This window comes from Macaca mulatta, chromosome 17 (assembly GCF_049350105.2).
Source record: "Macaca mulatta isolate MMU2019108-1 chromosome 17, T2T-MMU8v2.0, whole genome shotgun sequence".
In the NCBI taxonomy this organism is placed as follows: domain Eukaryota; kingdom Metazoa; phylum Chordata; class Mammalia; order Primates; family Cercopithecidae; genus Macaca; species Macaca mulatta.
Genome location: NC_133422.1, coordinates 14,759,938 through 14,781,399, shown reverse-complemented (window position 1 = coordinate 14,781,399; position 21,462 = coordinate 14,759,938). Strand labels below are relative to the sequence as shown.

The 21,462-nt window shown below is 32.8% G+C and overlaps 1 protein-coding gene across 7 annotated transcripts in view; it reads right to left on the bottom strand.

Annotated features, from left to right (window-relative positions):
* Positions 1 to 21,462, bottom strand: part of NBEA (neurobeachin) — a 742,365-nt gene that overhangs the window by 582,816 nt on the left and 138,087 nt on the right. For all 7 annotated transcript variants that reach the window (XM_028837519.2, XM_028837523.2, XM_028837524.2 and 4 more), the window contains exon 11: positions 5,622 to 5,730. In XM_028837519.2, coding sequence (XP_028693352.1) covers positions 5,622 to 5,730 — 109 coding nt within the window. The remainder of the gene's footprint in view (positions 1 to 5,621; positions 5,731 to 21,462) is intronic.

The following is a 21,462-nucleotide window of genomic DNA, read 5'->3' as shown; positions in this document are numbered from 1 at the left end:
TATGGAAGGAATACTAATTTATTTAGAATGATCAGAGAATATTTCTGTGATAAGGCATCATATAAGCAAAATCCTGAATGAAGCATACAACCATATTCTATGAGCATCTGAAGAAAGGGTGATGGAAACAACGGGGGAAGTAAATGCAAAAGTCCTTGGGTAAATGCTTACCATTTTATTAGTTTCTAAGGAAAAGGCAAAAAGACCTTGCCTAAAACCGAGAAAGCAAGAAGAGTGGGAAGAGATGATGTGAGGTATAAAGCTTATGACTTCATTATGAGAAGGATGAAGACTTGAATAAGATTGGGCACATTTTAGGACAACTAGTCTAACTGCAAGTGAAAAACTGACTGTAGGTAACCAATGGTAAAGGATGATCATGGTTTGAACTAAGATGATATCAACGGACATGGTAAGGAATTGAGAAGTAAGGAAGTAGTAATTGATTCTGGATATGTTTTGACAGTAAGACAACATAATTTCCTGAGAGTTTGGATCTAGAGTGCAAAAAAAGTAGAGTCAAAAAGAATTAACTTTTTGGTTTCAACTACTTGTTGAATGGTAATGCCACTAAATAAGATAAAGAACTCTGAAGGATGAAACGTGTGAGAAAAATAAGTTTGGATAATTTAGTCAAGAAGATTACTAGAAATCCAAGTGGAACTAAAAGTAGGAGAAACAACTGAGGCAATTAGTATTTACAGGATCATGGAAGCTGCAGAAGTAGATAATCTCAATTAGAGTAAGGTACTGTGTAGATGGAAAAGTGAAACGCTTTCCAGGATTAATCACTGGGACAGAACAGTCATCAGAACTTAGAAAGATGAAGCAGAACTAATGAGAGAGAATAAGTAAGAAAAAAAGAAAGAAAGCCATCACAAAACACAATACAATAAAGTATTTCAAGAAGGAAAGAATGTTCAACTGAAATATTCACAGGCCAAATAAGATAAGGACTGAGAAATAATCACAGGACAGATTATGAAGGCCACTGGTGATAAAGACATGAGCTATCTTAAAGGGCATGTAAGAATGAAAGCCAGGTTGGAATACGAGTAGATTTAGGAGTAAACGAGAGTCCAGGAATACAAGGAAGGTTTAAAATCTGAAAAATAATCAATGTAATTCACTAAACTAAGAAAAATGAAGAGAAATTATAATCATCTCAAATACTGCAGAAAAGGTGTTTGATAAAATCCTGTTTATAATAAAGAAAACTCTTAGCAAACTAGAAATAGGTAATTCCTTAATTTAACTAAAAAATCTACAAAAAGTAATCTATTAAAAATATCATACTTACTGGCTAATTATTAAAAGCATTGCCCATGAGATCAGGAATAAGACAGGGATGGCCACTATGACAACTTTTATTCAACACTGTGCTGGCAGTTTTTAGGTGGCATAACAAGGGAAGGAAAAAAATAAAAAACTAAACATTAGAAAGAAAAAACAAAACTAATCATTCTCCAATGTTGTTATTGTCTACAAAAATTTTTCTGAAAAAATCTACAAATGACTAGATTTAATAGAGGAATAGAAAGACTGGTATATAAAAGTTCAAAGTAAACATCAATTATAATTCTATGTACCACTAACAAATTAAAAATCAAAAATTTTAATTGCTTCTTGGCCTTTTGGGTAAGATCAAGTGTAAAAAATTAAAATTTTAAGGGCATCAAATAATATTAAGTATCTGGAAAAAATCCATCAAAAAGACAGAAACTGTTCCATAGAGAAAAGTACAAAAGAAAATCTCAATTAATAAAAGAACATATCAAGTATATGACCTGAAAGATTCAATATAGGAAAGATGTCAATATAATACAATAAAAATCCTCATGTTTTTTGGTGGAAGTTAGTAAGCTGATATATATGGAAATGCAAAGACCCAAAAACAGTCAAGGCAGTCTTCAAGAACAACAGTAAAGCTAGATGACATACTCTTAAATATCAGGCCATACTAAAAAGCTATACAAATTAAAACACTGTTGTACTGTCTGAAACACACCAAAAATTCACAGTCATACATGGTCATCTGATTTATGGCAAAGATTAGACTGCAATGAGATAGGAAATCATCTTTTCAAAACATGGTACTGGGCCAGCTAGATGACATACATGGGGGAAAAAAAGAACCTTGACCTTTATACCTCATACCATATATAAAATTCAATTCCAGATAGATTATAGATCTAAATATGAAAGATAAAACAAAATTTTGAGAAGAAAACAGAATAACCTTATGGCTTCGGGATATGGGTCTAACTGGTCATAAAAGAAACTGAAAATGTAACCTATACTAAAACTAGTAACTTCTGTTTTCAAAAATCACCATTAAGAGAGTGAAAAGGCAAGCCAAAGAAGAAGAGATAATTTGCAGTGTATATCCAATGAAGTGATTACATCCAAAATATATGTATGATTTCCACAAATCAGTAACAAAATGACAGACAACCCAAATGAAAACTGTCACTCTGAAGCAGTATTTAACAAAAGAAGATATCCAAAAGTAAAATAAATATACGCTCAACTTTATTGTCATCAGGGAAATGCAAATTAATGTGATCCAAAGAATGGAGGAATATATTTGCTAAACATCCATCTATTAAAAAAACTCCTACAAATCAATAATAAAAAGGCACATATCACAATCATTAAATGGGCAAAAGAGCTAAAGGTATTTCTTCAAAGAACATATATCAATAAATAGCTAATAAGCACATGAAAATAGAAAACAAGCATATGGAAAGATATTCAGCACCACTATTCATTCCAAAAATGCAAATTTAAAATTGATAAGCCATTTCACACCCAGTAGGAGGGCCAGAATCAAAAAGAGACATACAAAACAAGAGTTGGTAAGGATGTGGAAAAATTGGAACTCTTAAATATGGTTGGTAGGATGTAAAATGATGAAGTCACTTTGAAAAACATCAGTAGTTTATCAAATAGTTAAACATAGGACCCAGCAAATTAACTGCTAGGTATCTACTGAACAGAAATAAAAACATATGTCCACATATAACCCAGTACATGAACATTCATGGCAGCTTTATTCATAGAGCCAAAAGATAGAAACAACACAAATGTGTATCAACTGATGAATGGAGAAGCAAAATGTATACATACATCTAATGGAATATTATTTAGCTATAAAAAAGAATGAAGTTGTAAAATATGCTATAACATGGATACACACTGAAAACATTATGCTAAGCAAAATGGACCAAATACAAAAAGACAAATATTGTATGATCCCACTTCCGTGAAATATTTAGAATAAGCAATTCATAAAGCCAAAAAATGAATTATGGGTTGACTCAGGGCGGGAATCATGATGACAGAGGGAAAATTGGTAAAGGAAATGAATACCAAAGAAGATAAAAGATTAATTTTCTATAATTATATATGAAAATGTCTAATTTTATTCAAAATCTAGGAAAACTGCAAATGAAAACCACAATGAAAGAGTATTTTGCATCCACTAAATTGACATTATAAGATTTGAAATATTAACATACATTTTTACTTGAAGGCTTTTGCAAATATTTCTAACTATAAGCTAAGTTTTAAGTAAAAGAATGTTTACTTTATAATTTTCTGATACATTCTCAGTAAACAAACGAAAGCATATTTAAAGGGGTAAGTCTTCACAGAAATCCTGTCACACACAGTAATCTTACAAAGGCATTTCATATGTTATCAAAATCATGTTAAATGTAGCTTATCATACATCTTCTAAACAATTATTATAAACTAGATATAGAAAAAGAGTATTCTATCACTTAAAAAAATAAGTCAAAGAGCCTTAAGTTCTTAGTAACGTTACGGAAAAAATCATCTCAATAAAGAAATGCTGCCAGTGATCCATCTACTTAACAATCTACCACTCTTCAATCATTAATCCTTAAAGAAAGGTCAACACTTGTTTCAAAGAAAAGACATGTTATATACAAAATACGTATAAAGACATGTAATATATAAAATATAGCATATTTTAGAACTTGATTCTTTTTGTGACTAAATAATATTCAATTGCATGTATATACCACATTTTGTTTATCCATTAATCAATTGATAACATTTCAAATGCAAAACAATTGGAGGTAAAATTAAAACTACTTCAAAATATCTTCTCAATTTTTTTCCAAAGGAAATATGTTTATCCCTTAGTTAAGATCTCACTTCTATTACTTCTCAAATAGTTTCATTTTCAGAGCAGCTGAATATTATGGAGTTAACTAACAGATAAGAAGAGGTCTGAGAGTGCTAATAAAGGGCATAGGTATTTGTTATAAAAAAATTTATTCATGAAATCCCACTTTAACTTTTAAAGGAAATCACGATACAATTAAACTCTTGTGAGATCATAATCAGAAATTCAGCACTCATTATCATAAAAGCACAGCTGTGACTAAAGCAAAAGAGGTCATAAAACATAAATGACACAAAATAGGAAAAAGTAAACCCATCTAATTTTTATTGTTTATATTACGTATAGATCAGAAAAAACTACTTTAAATAATATGTAATAAGAGCAGGGAAAAAGAACACAAAATAATGTTTCTATTACTACAAAATAAAAATTTTGACTGCATAATTAAAAAATAACACAAAACCTAACAGGTAAATCCATTTATACTAAATATAAATTAAGATTTTTATCTTAATACAAAAGACTTTCAAGAAACAGTCTAAGGTCAGACGCAGTGGTTCATGCCTGTAATCCCAGCACTTTGCGAGGCTAAGGCGGGCAGATCACTTGAGGCCAGGAGTTCAAGATCAGCCTGGCCAACATGGGGAAACCCTGTCTCTACTAAAAATACAAAACTTTAGCCAGGCATGGTGGTGTGCGCCTGTGATCCCAGATACTCAGGAGGCTGAGGCAGGAGAATCGCTTAATCAAACTCAGGAGGAGGAAGTTGCAGTGAGTCAAGATCGTGCCACTGCACTCCAGTGTGGGAGACAGAGTGAGACACCGTCTCAAAAATAAAAATAAAAAATGAAAATAATCTAAGTGAAAAGAAAGCAAAGAAACAACTACAGTACTCCCTCCTTATCCCGAGGCGATAGTTCCAAGACCCCTAGTGGATGATGTACACGATTTTCGGTCTGAGAACTGAGATAGCTACTAAATGACTAATAGGGAGACAGTGTATACAGCATGAAAAAGCTGAACAAAAGGAAGATTCATGTCCAGGGCTTGTTAAAGAGGGACAGCATGAGATTTCATCACTCTACTCAGAACAGCACACAATTTAAAAGTTATAAATTGTTTATTCCATTTGATATTTTTGAACCACAGTTGACCATGGGTAAGTGACACCTTAGAAAGCGAGAGTAGAAATAAGGGTGTACTACTATAGAAAACCTTAAGAGAAATGATACTTATTGCTTGAATATAGATGTACATTTTTTCTTTACTTTTTTTAATTTAAATTTTCTTAATTACACTTCCGATACCCAGTTAATTCCATGTCTACACTGAAATCTCAGACATTTGGGAATTAGCAAATAGTATAAGTCAATGGAAAGTGAAATTATAGAAAAAATATAATTAGTGGTTGTCAGCTGTCCAACTGTGAAGCTACACAATAAAACCATCAACACATATCACTTACCTTTTCAAGTAAGTAGCCAATGACTAAAAAGCCTTTTCCACCCAGCATCTGTTCTTGCATGGCTACTGAACTTTTAAGTAGTTCAACCAGGAATGCCAAAAGAGTAGCACTGCATGTAAAGTACAGACATCATTATGTAATCATCACATGTTTATTATAAACACAGCATTCCATTTCAGTATTTTATTATGCCAAAAGATAATAACCATATTCAAATCTAATTTCTATTTTACTGACAATGACTATTATGCCTTATATATGAAAGAATATATTTCCTCATAAGCATGAGAAAACTAGTGTTGTTCTTTACAAATTAAATATAATAAACTGAATCATAACTGTGTAGATTAAACATCAAAGTTTATCTCTACATATATTTATACGTCTGGCTTCAAGTAAACCTAAGAAACATACACATATCATTTTCCATAATAAAGACTATTCTTTTGAATAACAAGCTATTGTAGAAAATTTTAAATGTATATTTAAAATTTTAAATATAGATGCAATATTGCTTTGTAAGAACAAGTCCTATTTTTAAATAAACTTTTCATTTAGAACTATTCTTCAAAAACACTTGGCTAAAAAAAATCCAGAGAAATATGTAACATGTCACTTATGTCCAGGTATGCCCTAAGAAAAGCTCATGAGATCAAATAAATTATTTATATAATATTGAAATGAAAAGTGACAATTATGCAATACATAAACAAATACATAAAAGCAGATGAAGAGGTGTCAGACAAAGATTAAGCACTTGATTTGTCTTTGGAATGAATGAAGAAATAAAACAAAAAGAAATGATTGCATTGAATTAAGCTTTGATAATGCATTACTTCACAGTTACATATAATGATTTTAACCAGCAACACTGATACATGAATATAGTATTCTGAATAATGGAAATACATATTCCTTCATTGTATATGCTTAATGTAGCTCATAATAAATTGTTATATACCAGATTTTATCAAGAATTAAAATAGTATCAATTACAATGTTTTATAATATACCCTAAATTACCTATTTATATTCATAAGAAAGGGTAAAACCACACATTTCTAAACATATTTTAAATGCAGGAAGTACTCATTTTTACAAGTGATTCAGACAATTTGGTAATAAGGAAAACTTGAAAATTATTAAAGCCCAAAAGGAATCTGAAGTTATTCTAATTTTTGAATTATTCTAGCTCTTCCAGTTTCAATAGGGATAATACATTTTTCTCCTAATGTGGCTACTTTTGTTCAAATTAGAAATGTTCTCATAACAAGAACCAACAGCAAAATTACCATTATCATTATTATAAAAATTGATAGTTTAATGAATTACATATCAGCTAGACAAAATATAGTATCTAGAAATAAAGTACTTTGTTACAGGAAATTAAAAGTCAATTATATTAACTGACCCTATATCCTTAAACCACAAAAAAAATGTAAACTATCACAAATCAATGATATTCTTTTACTTTGTCCTTAAGCCAAAGATAGACACTTGCAAGAAAAATACAACTACCAAGGAATCTCTTGGGATTTTAAAAAATGTTTCTGTAAAGAAGCACAGCTATTAAACAATCTAGTCCATTTTAAATGAACTGAATAGTCAAGGCCACTTCACAAATAATTGCTAAGTACTGTATTACACATAACACATCTGCCTAGATGTTTAAAAAGAATAAAGAAAACTATGCATAGAGATTACAAAATTTCCTAATCTGTTCGTAGAATTCTTACATACACCGAAGTTAGTGATTTAGTGGGAAAATGGATTCCTAAACATGAGCACTGCCAAAAAGAAAGACTAGAAATGCCTCACAATGGTCCCTATGATCCATGAAAAAAGGCAAAAACGTATTTCTTACAGTAAATCGCCCTACTATATAGAACCATATAAAATTGCAAGGATGACATGGATTTTCTCATTCTTTTATGTCAGAATAACTACTCATTCTCAAACATCTAATGAGTTACCTCAGACCTCTAAACACAGTGTAGTTCCATTACAAAAACAGAAATATTAATATTATTATTCCAAAATATTAACACAGGACTCTGCTATCCATAAAGTGTTAATTTCACTTCAATATTAACCAGGACACCAATTGAAATGTCAATTGCATTCACTAACAAAAGTAGTTTCAATTTATACCTAAAACCCAATGCAATAGCAATACCACATCTTTGCAAAAAAAAAAAAAAAATCGTTACAATAAGGTATAATTGACATGGTGGACGTAATAGTAAATAGATGGCCATCTTCGAAGAGGTACAATTTCAAACATAATTTAACAAACTTACCAGTAACTAAAATGCATCGGATTGTTGCAGGGCTCACAATAAACTTGCAAAATTCTGTGTACTGCCATACAAAATTTCTCTCCATTCTTGCCTATTTCCAACTCCCCTAGATACAAAGGCAAATATAAAGGATACTTCAGCCCATTCCTATATCTCCTACATACCACTTCCTGTCTAGAACACATCAGTTCATCTGTAGAGGATCTAAATATATACTATAGGATAAACCAAAAAGCAAGTATCTGAGTCAGCCAGAACTAATACAACATAGAACATTCTCTTGAAAAGTATAGCAATACCTGGGAACAGATTTTCAGAGGAGTATTTTACTTCACAGACCAAAAGTATGCTGATTATTATGTCATGATATATAATTGCTAAACTTTTCAACAGACAGTACCATAACACATGTTCTATAAGTAGCAATTCTACTTCAGGAATGGATATGAGTTTGTAATCCTGTATCTTTTTGAGGAAAATGATGCTAATAACCTAGTGGGTGTTTTTTCTTAAAAATAATTACCATCTTGTAATTCTTAATAAGCTTCATTTAAGTTAGAAAATAATATTTATTTCAAGTACCAGATTCTAAAGGGCTAGACCATGGGAAAAAATGAAAGAAATAGTATAATAATACCTCTTATAAATTAGCATATTTATTATTTCTCCAGAGCTTTTTGGCCTTTATTGATAAAGAATACAACAACAGTCTTGGCCCACAAATACCTGAGAATATTTATTAACTATGTGTAAACATAACTAATTTGTTTATAATAAAAATATATATATTTCTATTTCATTAAAATTTAAATATGAATTTTGACTTATTTTACTATAACTTTATCCATTTCAATTTGTATTTAACTTTTTTAATAACTAATGTTGATAACTCATGTAATGTGATCCATAAAGTTTCATTATATTTCAGGTACTTATATTATTTAGAACTCAATATATCATAAAGATACACCTAATTCATAACTAAAATGATTAAGAGTGAATATATAAACCTAAGTTCTGTTCAAAGGTAGCTCTCTGAAGACATAAACTGGCTATTCAATTTGGTCTTTACTGAAAAAACTAAGTACCACAACTAGATTGGCTTTTTAAATAACCATCTTTTTATTAAGAAGACTGGAAATACCTTCCATAAAAAGTAAAGATTCCCCCTAAAATCTAATACGTCCTCCCCTTATAAAAGAATGTTGCAAAGTAATTGATTAAGTAGATTAAGTCCCAAATCAGATTTACAGTATCAATAAGGGGGAAAAAATCTTTGGACATTTTCAAAAGGTTTCATCTTTTAAGCCGACTTTAGGACTGAATTACAGTGAAATATTTTAAAAGATGATTACAATTATGTAAAATATTTAATATTATATTTCTATAGTATTTCTCTCACTACATAACTCCTCCTAAATGAGAGTGACCACAGCAGAAATAATTGATTTCATTGTATGTTAATCAATTCAAGTCCACACCCAAGACAATTTCGCATCCAAGATAATTTTCGGTGACACAAAAAAAACTCACAGTAAGTTGTAAGAGCTAATTTCCTTCATAGTTCAACATTAGAAGGGGCAAACCCATATGTTTCTAACTCCAGGTACATTTAGCAGTCACTTTTAGACAACGCCCTCATGAAGATGTGATCTCAGAGAAGACCAATGCCTACACAGGCAGTGAATGCAGTATGAAATAAGGAAAACTGTGAAATGTAACACAGTAAAATACAAGGACAGATGGATACATAAGATAGTACACGAAATCACTAAGTCTGCCCCTAGCCGTGAAATCTCTTCTCAGTAATTTCTACCTTTTCCTTCATCCTGATAAAAAGGCAAGGCAGCCTTATAAGTTGAATTGCTACCACTGTCATGGATATTTAAGAGCATTCCTTTGAGGCTCTATTAAAAGTCAGGTTATTACTCATGTCTTCCTTTGTCTTGTCAGAGATTTTTAATTTTATGTTGTATACCGTATCTTATTTCTGACAAATATAGTTTTAAAAAAGTATAAAAAAGTGCTTGAAACATGTCAATTTATCTTCTGAAGAAAACAAAATGTTAAAATTTTCATATGTAAACAAATTCATTCTAAATCTCTTATATTACTATATATTAGTATACAGTATGTAACAAAATTTATATAGTTTGAGAGCAGAACGACTTTTTATTATAAGCTCCTTTCATATATTTACTAAAAGCATTCAAAGGTAAAAGAAATAACTTTCACAGTCTAATAGTACTGCAGTTTAACCCCAACTAACATGCCGCCCCTTACAGTGCACTAAATGTCATAGTCCCTTTATGAAAATGTCCTGGGCATTTTACAAATGACAGCCACCACTATAGTAAATATGGATAGAAGAATGCTTTAGAAATTTAATAATGTAACTTCCTAACCCCTAAGGAGAACTTAAGTTCTAAATTGGAAAGAAAAATTAGAAACAGGTCATAATTACACACGGATGATCTTAACTATTTATGCATACTCTAATGCCCTTCAAGGTCAAAACATGCCACAGCAAGAAAGCCAAATGCCCAGACCTTTATCTTGGTGCTGGCTCCACTTTCACCTAAGCCCCAGCCTATTTAACAGAAACAGGATTAACATACACTAGAAGTGCTGGAATTTGCAAATGCAAGAAAATAAAGATAAACAGCTGACTACACAAAGTTGAAACAATTCTTTAATACTTAGGCTTTATACAGGCCAGGAATTTTCTATTCTTTTAATAGTTAATTTTATTTTTTAAATGGTCATACAATGAAATTTCTTTCTCTCTCTCTTTTTTTTTTTTTTTGTGTACCATTTTGAGAATGTTAAATAAATACATAGATTTGTATAACTACCACCACAATCAAAATATAGCCCAGTTCCATCACACCAAAAAATTCACTTGTGCTATCACTTTTCAGCTTTATAGCCGCACCTTCTCAATACCCATAAGCTCTAGTACTTATCCCTTTTCTCTATCACTATATATTTTTACTTTTCAAGAATGTGCCACAGATGGAATCACACAGTCTGTAACCTTCTGAGTCTCCCTTTGTAAGCTCAGCATATTGCCTCTGAGAGGCATCCAAGTAAGTACATATATCGAGTCCATTCTTTTTAGTTGATGAGTAGTATTCCATTGTATTAATGGATGTTCCACAGTTTGTATACCCATTCATTTGTAAAGGCATTTGGGTTGTGGAATAGCAATTGTGAATAAGGCTACTATAAACATTCATATAAAGGCTTTTATGTGAACATGATTTTCATTCATTTCTCATAAATAAATGCCCAGGAGTAGAAAGGCTAAACTATACAGTAAGTGTAAGTTTAACTTTATAATAAACTGCCAAACTATATTTCAGACTGGCTGACCCATTTGGCAATCTCATCAGTAATAGGTTCTAGTTGTTTTGCACACCTTCACCAGTATTTATCTCAATAGCTATTTTTTATTCTACTAGGTATATAATGGTATCTCATAGTTTTAATTTACATTTCTCTGTTGGTTAACGATGTTGAACATCTTTTCATGAACTATTTTCACATCCTTATATTCTCTTTGGTAAAGTGTCTATTCTTTTGTCCACTTTTAAAAACTGAATTGTAGTCTTACTGTTAAGGATTGAAAGTCCTTTATTTATTCTTGACATAAATCCTTTGTCAAATAAGCAATTTGCTGTTATCTTCCTTCAGCCTGTACCGTGTATTTTCATTGCATCTTTAGCATAGCAGAAGTTTTCAACTTAGACAAAGTCAAAATGAAATGTATCCTTTTTTTTTAGTGAATTATGCTTTTGTCATCACAACTAAGAAAGCTTTGCCTACCCTAAGTCCCATAAATTTCCTCATATGTTTCCCATAAAAGTTTTACAGTTTCATGTTTTATATTTAGACTTAGTTTTTTGAGTTAAGTTTCATATAAATTGTGAGGTTTAGGTCAAGGCTCATTTGTCTGGCATGAGATTATCCTTCCTCCATTAGACTACTTTTGCACCTTTGCCAAAAATTAATTGTCCATATATATGTGGGACTATTTCTGGACTCTATTCTGTTCCACTGATTTATGTGTTTGCTAATACTACACTGTCTTCATTATTACAGCTTAAAAGTCAGTCTTAAAGTCAGGTAAGTATAATTCTTCCAACTTTATTCTTTTCCAAAACTGTTTTAACTATTCCAGTTGCTCTGTCATTCAACATAAATTTTAGACTCATCTTGTCTATATTAATGAACATATTCACCTGGGATTTTAATTGTTACTGTGTTACATGTATCTACCAATTTAATGACATCTTTATATACTGAGTCCATGAATATGACATAGCCCTAAACTTATTTAGATCTTTGATTGCTGTCATCAGCAATTTGTAGTTTTCAGCACACACATCCTATACATGTTTCATGAAATTTGTATCTCGGTATTTAAAATTTTTGAGGCTACAGTTAATGGCATTTTTAAATGTGGTTTCACATTGTACACTGTTAATATAAAGAAATATAAGTCATTTTTGTATGAGAACCATGTGTCTTGTGACACTAGTGTGCTAAACATGGCTTACTAGTGCTAGAATTTATGTGTAAGTCATGTTCTTGAGAATTTTTACATAGACAATCATGTCTTCTGTGAAAGCAGATAATTCTATTTTTTCCTTTATAATCTGTATGACTTTCTTTTTCTTACCTTATTGTAGCAGCTACAACTTCTAATTTGGATTAGATCCATGTACGCACAACTCAGGGCTGCATTTCATTAAAAACTTTTATAGGGTTACTTTCTCATGTTCTTCCCTTTCCATGATATCTCTGATAGAAATTCTCAGTTCTGGTGCTCTGCTTTTCAGTTCTCCTGTCTGGGGCTTTAGTTTCTCTGCTCTGCAATGTACTTCTACAAGCCTGTTCACACCCAAGGCCACTGGCAGAAAAGCAGAGAGATTAAAAAGAAAAGGGTGTTTGTCCCACCCTATTAGGACTCAAGCTCTACTGATCAAAGAAAAGCCTCCCTCAGAGTTTTGGCTTCTATAGGCTTCCATTGGTGATAAGACTACATGAGGGCTGGGTCATGACAGAACAAGGTGAAGAAAAGATAAATTAACCAGGCACTCTGTACTAGAACTAGAGGATTTCTCCCAGAGTTGTCTCTCACTACACCCTGGTGCACAATTTCAGGTTTTCAATTTAATTCATGTTGGGGAAAAATGAAGGGGCAAAAAGTATAGTGAACTCACTTCCAGTTCAAAGGCATTGTGAATTCTGCTCTTATTCCCCACTCTACCTGCTATTATTCACTTTTCAGAGCTCTGAAATAGTGGCTGCATGAATTCTGTCCATGTAAGGTGTTATTCTTGCATTGAGTAGGAGAAACAGGGTAGGGTGTGCTCACTCCACCTTAACCAGAATTGGAACTGAATTTTTTGTTTTCTGACTGACTTAAATGAAACTCTAAGCTAAGATGACTCAAAAAATCCTTCTGAGTCCCCACATTTAGATCTCAACATACTAACTGGACAAACTTATTCAATATGCCCAGATATTGGCATACAGCATCACATTGGTTAAAGTCAGGTTTAATACTGCTATGTCATCACATCTCTAATAGTCGTCAAATCCTTTCACACCAAAAACCTGTAATTCTAACCAAGAACCATTGCAACCCACTAATTTTACCAGCTAAGAAACCAAGTATGCTAGAGACGATGTTTGTTATTAATAATTCCTATGTCATATGCCTACTTCTTGTGTATACAGAAGACATTTCCTAACCCCATTATAGTTAATTATGTGATTAAATCAACTACATGTTATCAGAAATCTCTTGTGGGTTACAACAATAAAAAACCTATGCATAATTCTCTAGTACCACTCCTCGCCTCCTATGATGAATACTGGCTACTCTGAAATATGATGGTGAAACCCAAAACCTTAGATTGCTGACGAAACTATATTTGATCACAGGAACACTACATAAACCTTCACTGTATAAAGCCACTAAGGTTTCATGGCTAATTTGATATCATATAACCTACATTGACTAATACAACCAGATTTAAAAAAAAAAAAAAAAAAAAAAAAAAAAGGTTGTATACTACTATGTATTTCAGAGTCCCTACCAGCCTAATATCTAATTTTTATTTATCTTTCTTATCAAGTACTCCAGTAAACTTGACTTGAACTATACTGGAAAAGCCAACATTTTACTAAGTTCTACTAAAAACATCACCTTGCATTTTCCTAAAAAGAAGCTATCTGGGATGCCTCCAGACCATATAGTTTGACAAATCCACATGGCTATGACTAACTATGGAAGCTGGATTATATTACAATAGCTCAACGACCATAAAAACTGGCAGGCTGTCATCACAGAACCAGAAAACTGAAAGGACTTATCACTTTCTTAAACAACATCTGTCCAAAGTCCCTATATTGAGTTTTCCTAATGATATTAAACCTGTTACCTTTCTTTTGAAGTATGGAATTATTTAGGGTACATTAATGGAGATTCAAAAGGACAAACAATATCCAATTGCTTACTACAGTTTTCTCCTTAATCTCATAGCAGCTTGCTTGCCTCATAGATTGCATTCAGTTTATGGCTGCAATAATATTGGAAGATTTTTCAGCCTCCATAATAGATTCCTGTCTGACATTAACTATGGTAGGTGATACCTCAGTACCTATCCAAAGTACCAAAATACTGCACCTTTCTAATGCCTGGAAGATAAAAACTCTTCTTCCTCCCTGTGTTACATTACTACTGGTGCCCCATACCAACCCCTTTATTCCAAACTCCAGCTATAGAAAACTTGACCACTTGATGAAAACCAACATCATTTAACAAACCTACTTCAAAATCTTCACCTTACCTCTAATGTAAATCAATTATAGTCTACAAGATTCTCTGGCTATACCATTTGTTCATACATCAGGTAACAAAAAGTTTTATTTTGCTTCTGAATATTCTGTCCATGTGTCTAAAATTGTGTAAAGCTGATTCTCTCTCTAGAGCATATATCCGTTCCTTTCATAAATGTCGACTTTTGGGCTGTAATGTTGATAGATGCCATGACTTCTTTTATGGTTCTGAAGCTGTTCATGATTTTACACAATCATATAATAAGAATTCCTTGCCTACTATTGAAAAAAAATCTCCCTGGCATATTATTTTAATGCTACTTTATGACTTACATCATTTACAACTTCCTTCTGCCGTAACTATCATAAAATTCATTGCTGACCAAAAGCTGTATGATGATGTTAATAGTGGCTCATGCTTCAGCCAAAGCTGTAGTCCCTACCACTTCCAAATTCATCCTTTCAATTTTGTGCTGACTGGACTTCTCCAGAGTGTACTCTAAAATTTCCTTACATAAGATAAGGTACCAACTTTAAGGGAAATATTTTTAATATAAATATTTTAATTTTTAAATATAGTTTTAGGCATGAAATCTCTTCCTAGATCAATATCTTGAAGTATTTTCCCTATACTTTTTCCTAGTAGTTTATTGTTTCAGCACAAATATTTAATGGTTAAGACCTCAAAAGTACAGACAACTATAATAAAAATAGACAAATGAGACTATATAAAACTAAAAAGCTTCTATGCAGCAAAGAAAACAATCAAAAGAGTGAAGAGACAATTTGCTGAACAGGAGAAAATACCTGCTAACTATTCATCCTACAAGGGACTAATATCCAGCATATACAAGGAACTCAAACAACACAACAATAAAAAAAAAAACCCCATTAAAAAGTGGGGTAAGGACATGAATATACATCTCTCAAAAGAAGACACAGAAATTGTCAACAGGTGTATGCAAAATTATTCAACATGACTAAGCATAAGAGGAATGCAAATCTAAACCACAATGAGGCATCGACTTACCCCAGTTAGAATGGCTATTATAAATAGAACAAAAACAACAGATGCTGGTGAGGATGTGAAGAAAAGGGAACTTTTGCACACTATAAATTAATACAACCACTATGGAAAAGAGTTTGGAGATGTTTCAAAGAGTTAAAATAGAACTACCATTAAACCCAGCAATCCTGCTACTGGGTATTTATCCAAAGGAAAGGAAATCTGTATATCAAAGTGATACATGCACTTACATGTTTATCACAGCACTATTCACAAAAGCAAAGCTATGAAATCAACCTAAGTTTCCATCAACAGGCAAATGGCTAAAGAAAATTTGGCATATATGCACAACAGAGTACTATTCAGCCATGAAAAGAAACGAACTCATGTCATTTTCAGAAACATAGATGGAGGTGGAGGTCATGATGTTAAGTGAAATAAGTCAGGAACAGAAAGATACCACACATTCTCACTCGTATGTTGGAGCTAAAGGAATTGATCACATGGAGGTAGAGAGTAGAAAGACAGATACAAAGTATGGGAAGGGTATGTGGGTGGGAGGGAGAATAAACAAAGGTTGGTTAGTGGGTACAAACGTACAGTTAGATGGTTGGTAAAAGTTTTCATGTTTAATAGCAGTGTAGAGTGACTATAGTTTGCAACAATGTAGTGTACATTTCAAAGTAGCTGGAAGAGAGGGCTTAAAATGTTACCAAAACGGAAATGATAAATACTCAAGGTGATGGTAATGACCAAATACCCTGACTTGGCCATTACACATTCTATGAATGTAACGAATATTCACATACACCTATAAATTTGGCAAAGTGTTTTTATCAACAAAATAAATTTTGAAGAAAAGAAAAAAATATGCTTAAAAACAAGATTCACTATTTTATACTCCACAAATTGTTGTTAGATGATATAAAAAAACTTCTCCTGTTCTTTGCACGTGAATTGGCACAAAAAGTAAAAAATAAAAAAAGTTATGCAAACAAACATTGTTAACATCCTCCAAATTGTTTTCTCAAATGCCTCACACATACTATCATTCCTGCCATATTTGCTACTTGCAAAATGGAGGTAAGCATTTAAAAAAAAAAAAAGCTTGCCCATCTTGAGAGTTATTAATAAATATTTAGATTGAATTTGTTTCTATGAAAAAAAGTTCAAAAAATAATATACGTATTTTATGAAGATAGTTAAATAAATCCATTAACAAAAGCTGTCATATAATATTTAACACCCAGATTCAGAGTACCTTGCCCATTAATAAAGACATTGCAAAGGAATTGTCTCAAGGAGATCAACTTCAACAATATTTTCACCACAAATACCACAGAAAATGCCAAGATAGAATTCAAAAATAATAGCTAGGCTTTGTACAAAAATTAGGCTCTAATAGGCAGATACTCGTAACCCTGATGAGATACACAGCCACCAGAAAAATAGGAATCCTACTACTCCTCCGTGAATTACTGAGGGCGAGGCACGTGAAACTTCCCTCTAGGCCTTCCAGCAGCAAGCCATACTACAAAACATTTATGTATACATATTTCATTCGATGTTTTAAATCATAAAGTAATTGTGTTAAGGCAAACTTTTTAGAGGTATAAAAAGCCCTACTGATAAACTTGGGATGATGAATGCCAGCATCTTTGGTCTGACATTGGATCCTCATTAAAGTTCCACCAAGACTTGCTGGAAGGGATCATACCTGGTCCTCTTCACTACTGCATAAGATACCAAAGGTACCAAGTCCTGTATCCCATTTCCAACTATAAAAATATTTGGCAGCAAATAAATGTATGTGTCTCATACCTGACTTCCACATTGATTTCACAGGAACCAATTAGTGTAAACTTTTTACCCTGTGCTTCCTAATAGTACTCATCTACTAGAACTCCTTATGTTCCTAAACCTATTTAAGTCTGGTCTTCAACTATGTTAAGGATGTGCTACCTAGTGTACTTGGCTGAGTTACAAGGGGTACATGCCAAATACCCAAACTGCTGAGTCAGCTTTACCACCCCAAAGGACAATATATGCCCTCCTCTCCCTGGCAAAAATATTTTCTTCTTCCAACCGAGCCTTATCGTGACCTGCCCTCCAATTTCAGCTTGGACTTCCTGATAAAGAATATCTAGAAATTACATAATTAAAGGCAGAGGTTTTGCTCATAACCTCTTTGTCAGAGGAGATATCAACCTTCTTTTTCTATCAGATAAGTAAGATCCCACTCAAGTCCCTGACTACTATCCTCAATAAAGTTATGTCAAAATGATCCTGCAAAGGACTTCCATGTTTCTAAATGCTGGATCTATTAATAGGCACCCATAGGCCACCAAAGGAGAGATCCTCAATGATACCAATTGAAATAATATGTATGACAGTTGTACTAGGAGGGACAAAAGTTACCTGCATGATCTAGATATGGAAGTAAACAATTTTTAAAATTTTATATGGTACCTGACCCCTATACTCTCTTGAGAAAATAATTTGAAGGTGCCATCTCAGCATCAGGCAACGATTGAAAAGGGAGAATTGTGTTGTTCTAAAAACTACACAGTGGAGAAAGAAACAAGCATCTGTACCCATAGTTTAGAAATGGGTAATATTACTATTATAATGATCTACTACTACCATTTCTTTAGTATGGGTACCCATACTATAGAAAATTTATCATTCAAGCCATGCAGTATGTCTTGACTCTTCCTGTAGAAAAAGTATAAAACGACCATGAATTAAGTGAAAATAAATAGTTGCAAAAGGGCTCCCATCCCATGAGAGAAGTAAAATTTTAGGGAAAGTTTTGGAATAGGTTAATAGTGAGGGACCTAACCTACTTTCTAGATAAAATATAACAAACATGATGGACTATTTTCTATTATTTCTATGTAGCTTAATAAATGATTTTATTCTAACCAGCAAATGAGGAATATGTGCTTTCTTAGGTAAAAAGATACCATCCATGCATTCTATCTGGGACAAAATAGCCACATTTTTATTAGTATACTATCCACACATTTATTAGTAGTATACTAAGAAAAAAATTGCCAGACTACAGCAGACCAAAACTTGAGACCTATATTCTTTACCACTGAGTTTTAAATAAAATACTTTCTCTTTAAAGCTTACATTGTTGGATTCTGGTTTATTGAATGAATATGTATGTTTCTATCTTTTAACAGTTAATGGTATCTCCAGGTTATATAACCTGTTACTTTATATTAACAGTTGTTTTATGGTTCTATTCCCATTCTCTTGTTTTCTGTATTTTTGTAACCATTACATTTTTAATTTTTACTTTCTCCAGTAAATCCAAAAGAAGGCACATATACTATTTTTAATTCAATGAGAAGTTATCAGAAGGAATTAGAAAAGCATTCTTTCCCACACCTGATTTTGTAACAGAATATTCTACAATGCCTGGCAAAAATATAGACTTTGGCCATCTTCTCTAAATTCTGATAGTATTGTCTTGACGTCAGTCTTATGGTATTCTGCTATTTCATACAGGATCATTTTGCACCCTAATTTTTACCAAAATTTTCTTCTAAATTCCTACTAGTAGGTTTTTTTGTTTGTTTGTTTGTTTGTTTTGTTTTGTTTTGTTTTTAAGACAGAATCTCGCTCTGTCACCAGGCTGGAGTGCAGTAGTGCGATCTCGGCTCACTGCAACCTCCGCCTCCCGGGTTCAAACAAACCTCCTGCCTCAGCCTTCCGAGTAGCTAGGACTACAGGCATGTGCCACCACACCTGGCTAATTTTTACATTTTTAGTAGAGAGGGGGTTTCACCATGTTGGCCAGGATGCTCTCGATCTCTTGACCTCGTGATCTGCCCACCTTGGCCTCCCAAAGTTTTATAAGTCTGCTTGCCTCAAGTCTTCAGGATATCGGTTTCCTTCCTGTGCACCATAATACTTTTTCATAAGTCCCATGGGAGATTGTATTATTATTCCCAATTATTGACTTTTCCATCTCAATAATAAGATTATAAATGCTTGCCTATGGCCAAAAGACTTACATTCCACTCCCACTTCCAGGACATATATTTTACAACCAAATCCCCTCACTAAATTTGGGCTTGGTTGGTCATTCTTTGGCTAGTAGATTGAATATGACATTCATCTCATTTGACCAGAAGCTACAAGAGCAATTATACTGTTTGACTGAGATTCTTGCACTTCTTTGACACAGGAAAAACATATTCCATATCACAGCTAATCTTTCAATCTAGGACCCAGAATGAGAAGACACAGGGAACACAGCACAACCAGTTATGAACAATTAACTTCTGTTGTTTTACGAGGCTACCAGATTTTGAGGCTGTTTGTTACCATAGCTATAATTAGTAAATGCTGGATAATATAAGTTCTATACTGATAGGTTTCTCTGTGCTGATTATTAAACAAGATCTGTACAACCAGGGGATTGGCCAACAAATAATTGGTCATTTGGTATACAGATTGCCTATGGTTCTTCTTACTGTCCACTTGCATGACAGCAGACACTCCATCTCTGTTCTGAAGCTGAAAGCTGGATTTAAGCGCACAGAAACCTTCCCCTTTATTTAGCAGGTAGTAAGACTCCAAGACACCTTAAATGAGGTATTCTGTTAAATCCCCTCCCTAATTTACTGACATTATAAATCCAAGAACTGCAGAAAACCATGTTCCCAACCATACACTGTTGCTGAGGCTGTCCCTATTTGTAGCACCTTTTATTCATAAATACATGTTCTAGAATGTCCCTGCTAGCATTTTCCACTCTTTGTCCTTATTGCTATATATAGGAATTTGGGTTTGGAAAAACTATCAAGAAATGTGACTAGAAGAGAGAAGTAAGCATGACCAAATCAGATGCTGACTTTGTTCTGAGGCAACAGGAAACCAATGAATGACCACAGATGTAAATAATTAGATTCGTATTTTAGAAAGATAACTCTTCTAGCCATTGAAAATTACTGGAAAAGGGCAACAGCAATTACTGGATATATACTAGCTGAAGTAATTAATAATGGGAACCTAAACTAAGGCAGTAGCAATATGGATGGAGAGGAAAGGGTAGCTTTGTGAGGTATTTAAGGAATAATATCAATAGCTTATCATGATAGATTGTATGTGACAGATATAGGAACAGCTAATATTTTAATTATTCAAAGGGAGGAAAGTAACTGATGAGTTCTCTTGGGGTTCTAATTTAAGAGACTACCTGGAGACAATGTTCCTCAGTAACATTAGAAAATCAAAAGCAATAGAAATTGGGTAGAGAAGAAGTTTATGAATTTTTATGTGAGTCATGTTAAGTTTGAGATATTTTCCACATGGAAATATGGCACCAATGGTTTATGTGTATAAGCCTAAATTGAAGGCAAGCTAGAGATAAAGCACTGGAAGTTACCAGCCTAGGTAACAAGACTGTGAACTTAAAAATTTGAGAAGAATTAGAAATAAAAACCAATAAAATTATAATACTAAATTAACTAGAATCTCTTTAGTATGCTTTACTAAATCTTTTCTTGAAAATTTCATTCATTACATGTTATGGTCATCACATCTCACCCCTGGATGGAAAAAGAAGAGGGTTTAAACACTTGTGACAATCAGCATTATAGCTATATTCTGTTAAAAGTATTCTGGGTTTCTGAGGATGAATTATGGCATGTGGCAATATTCTTTA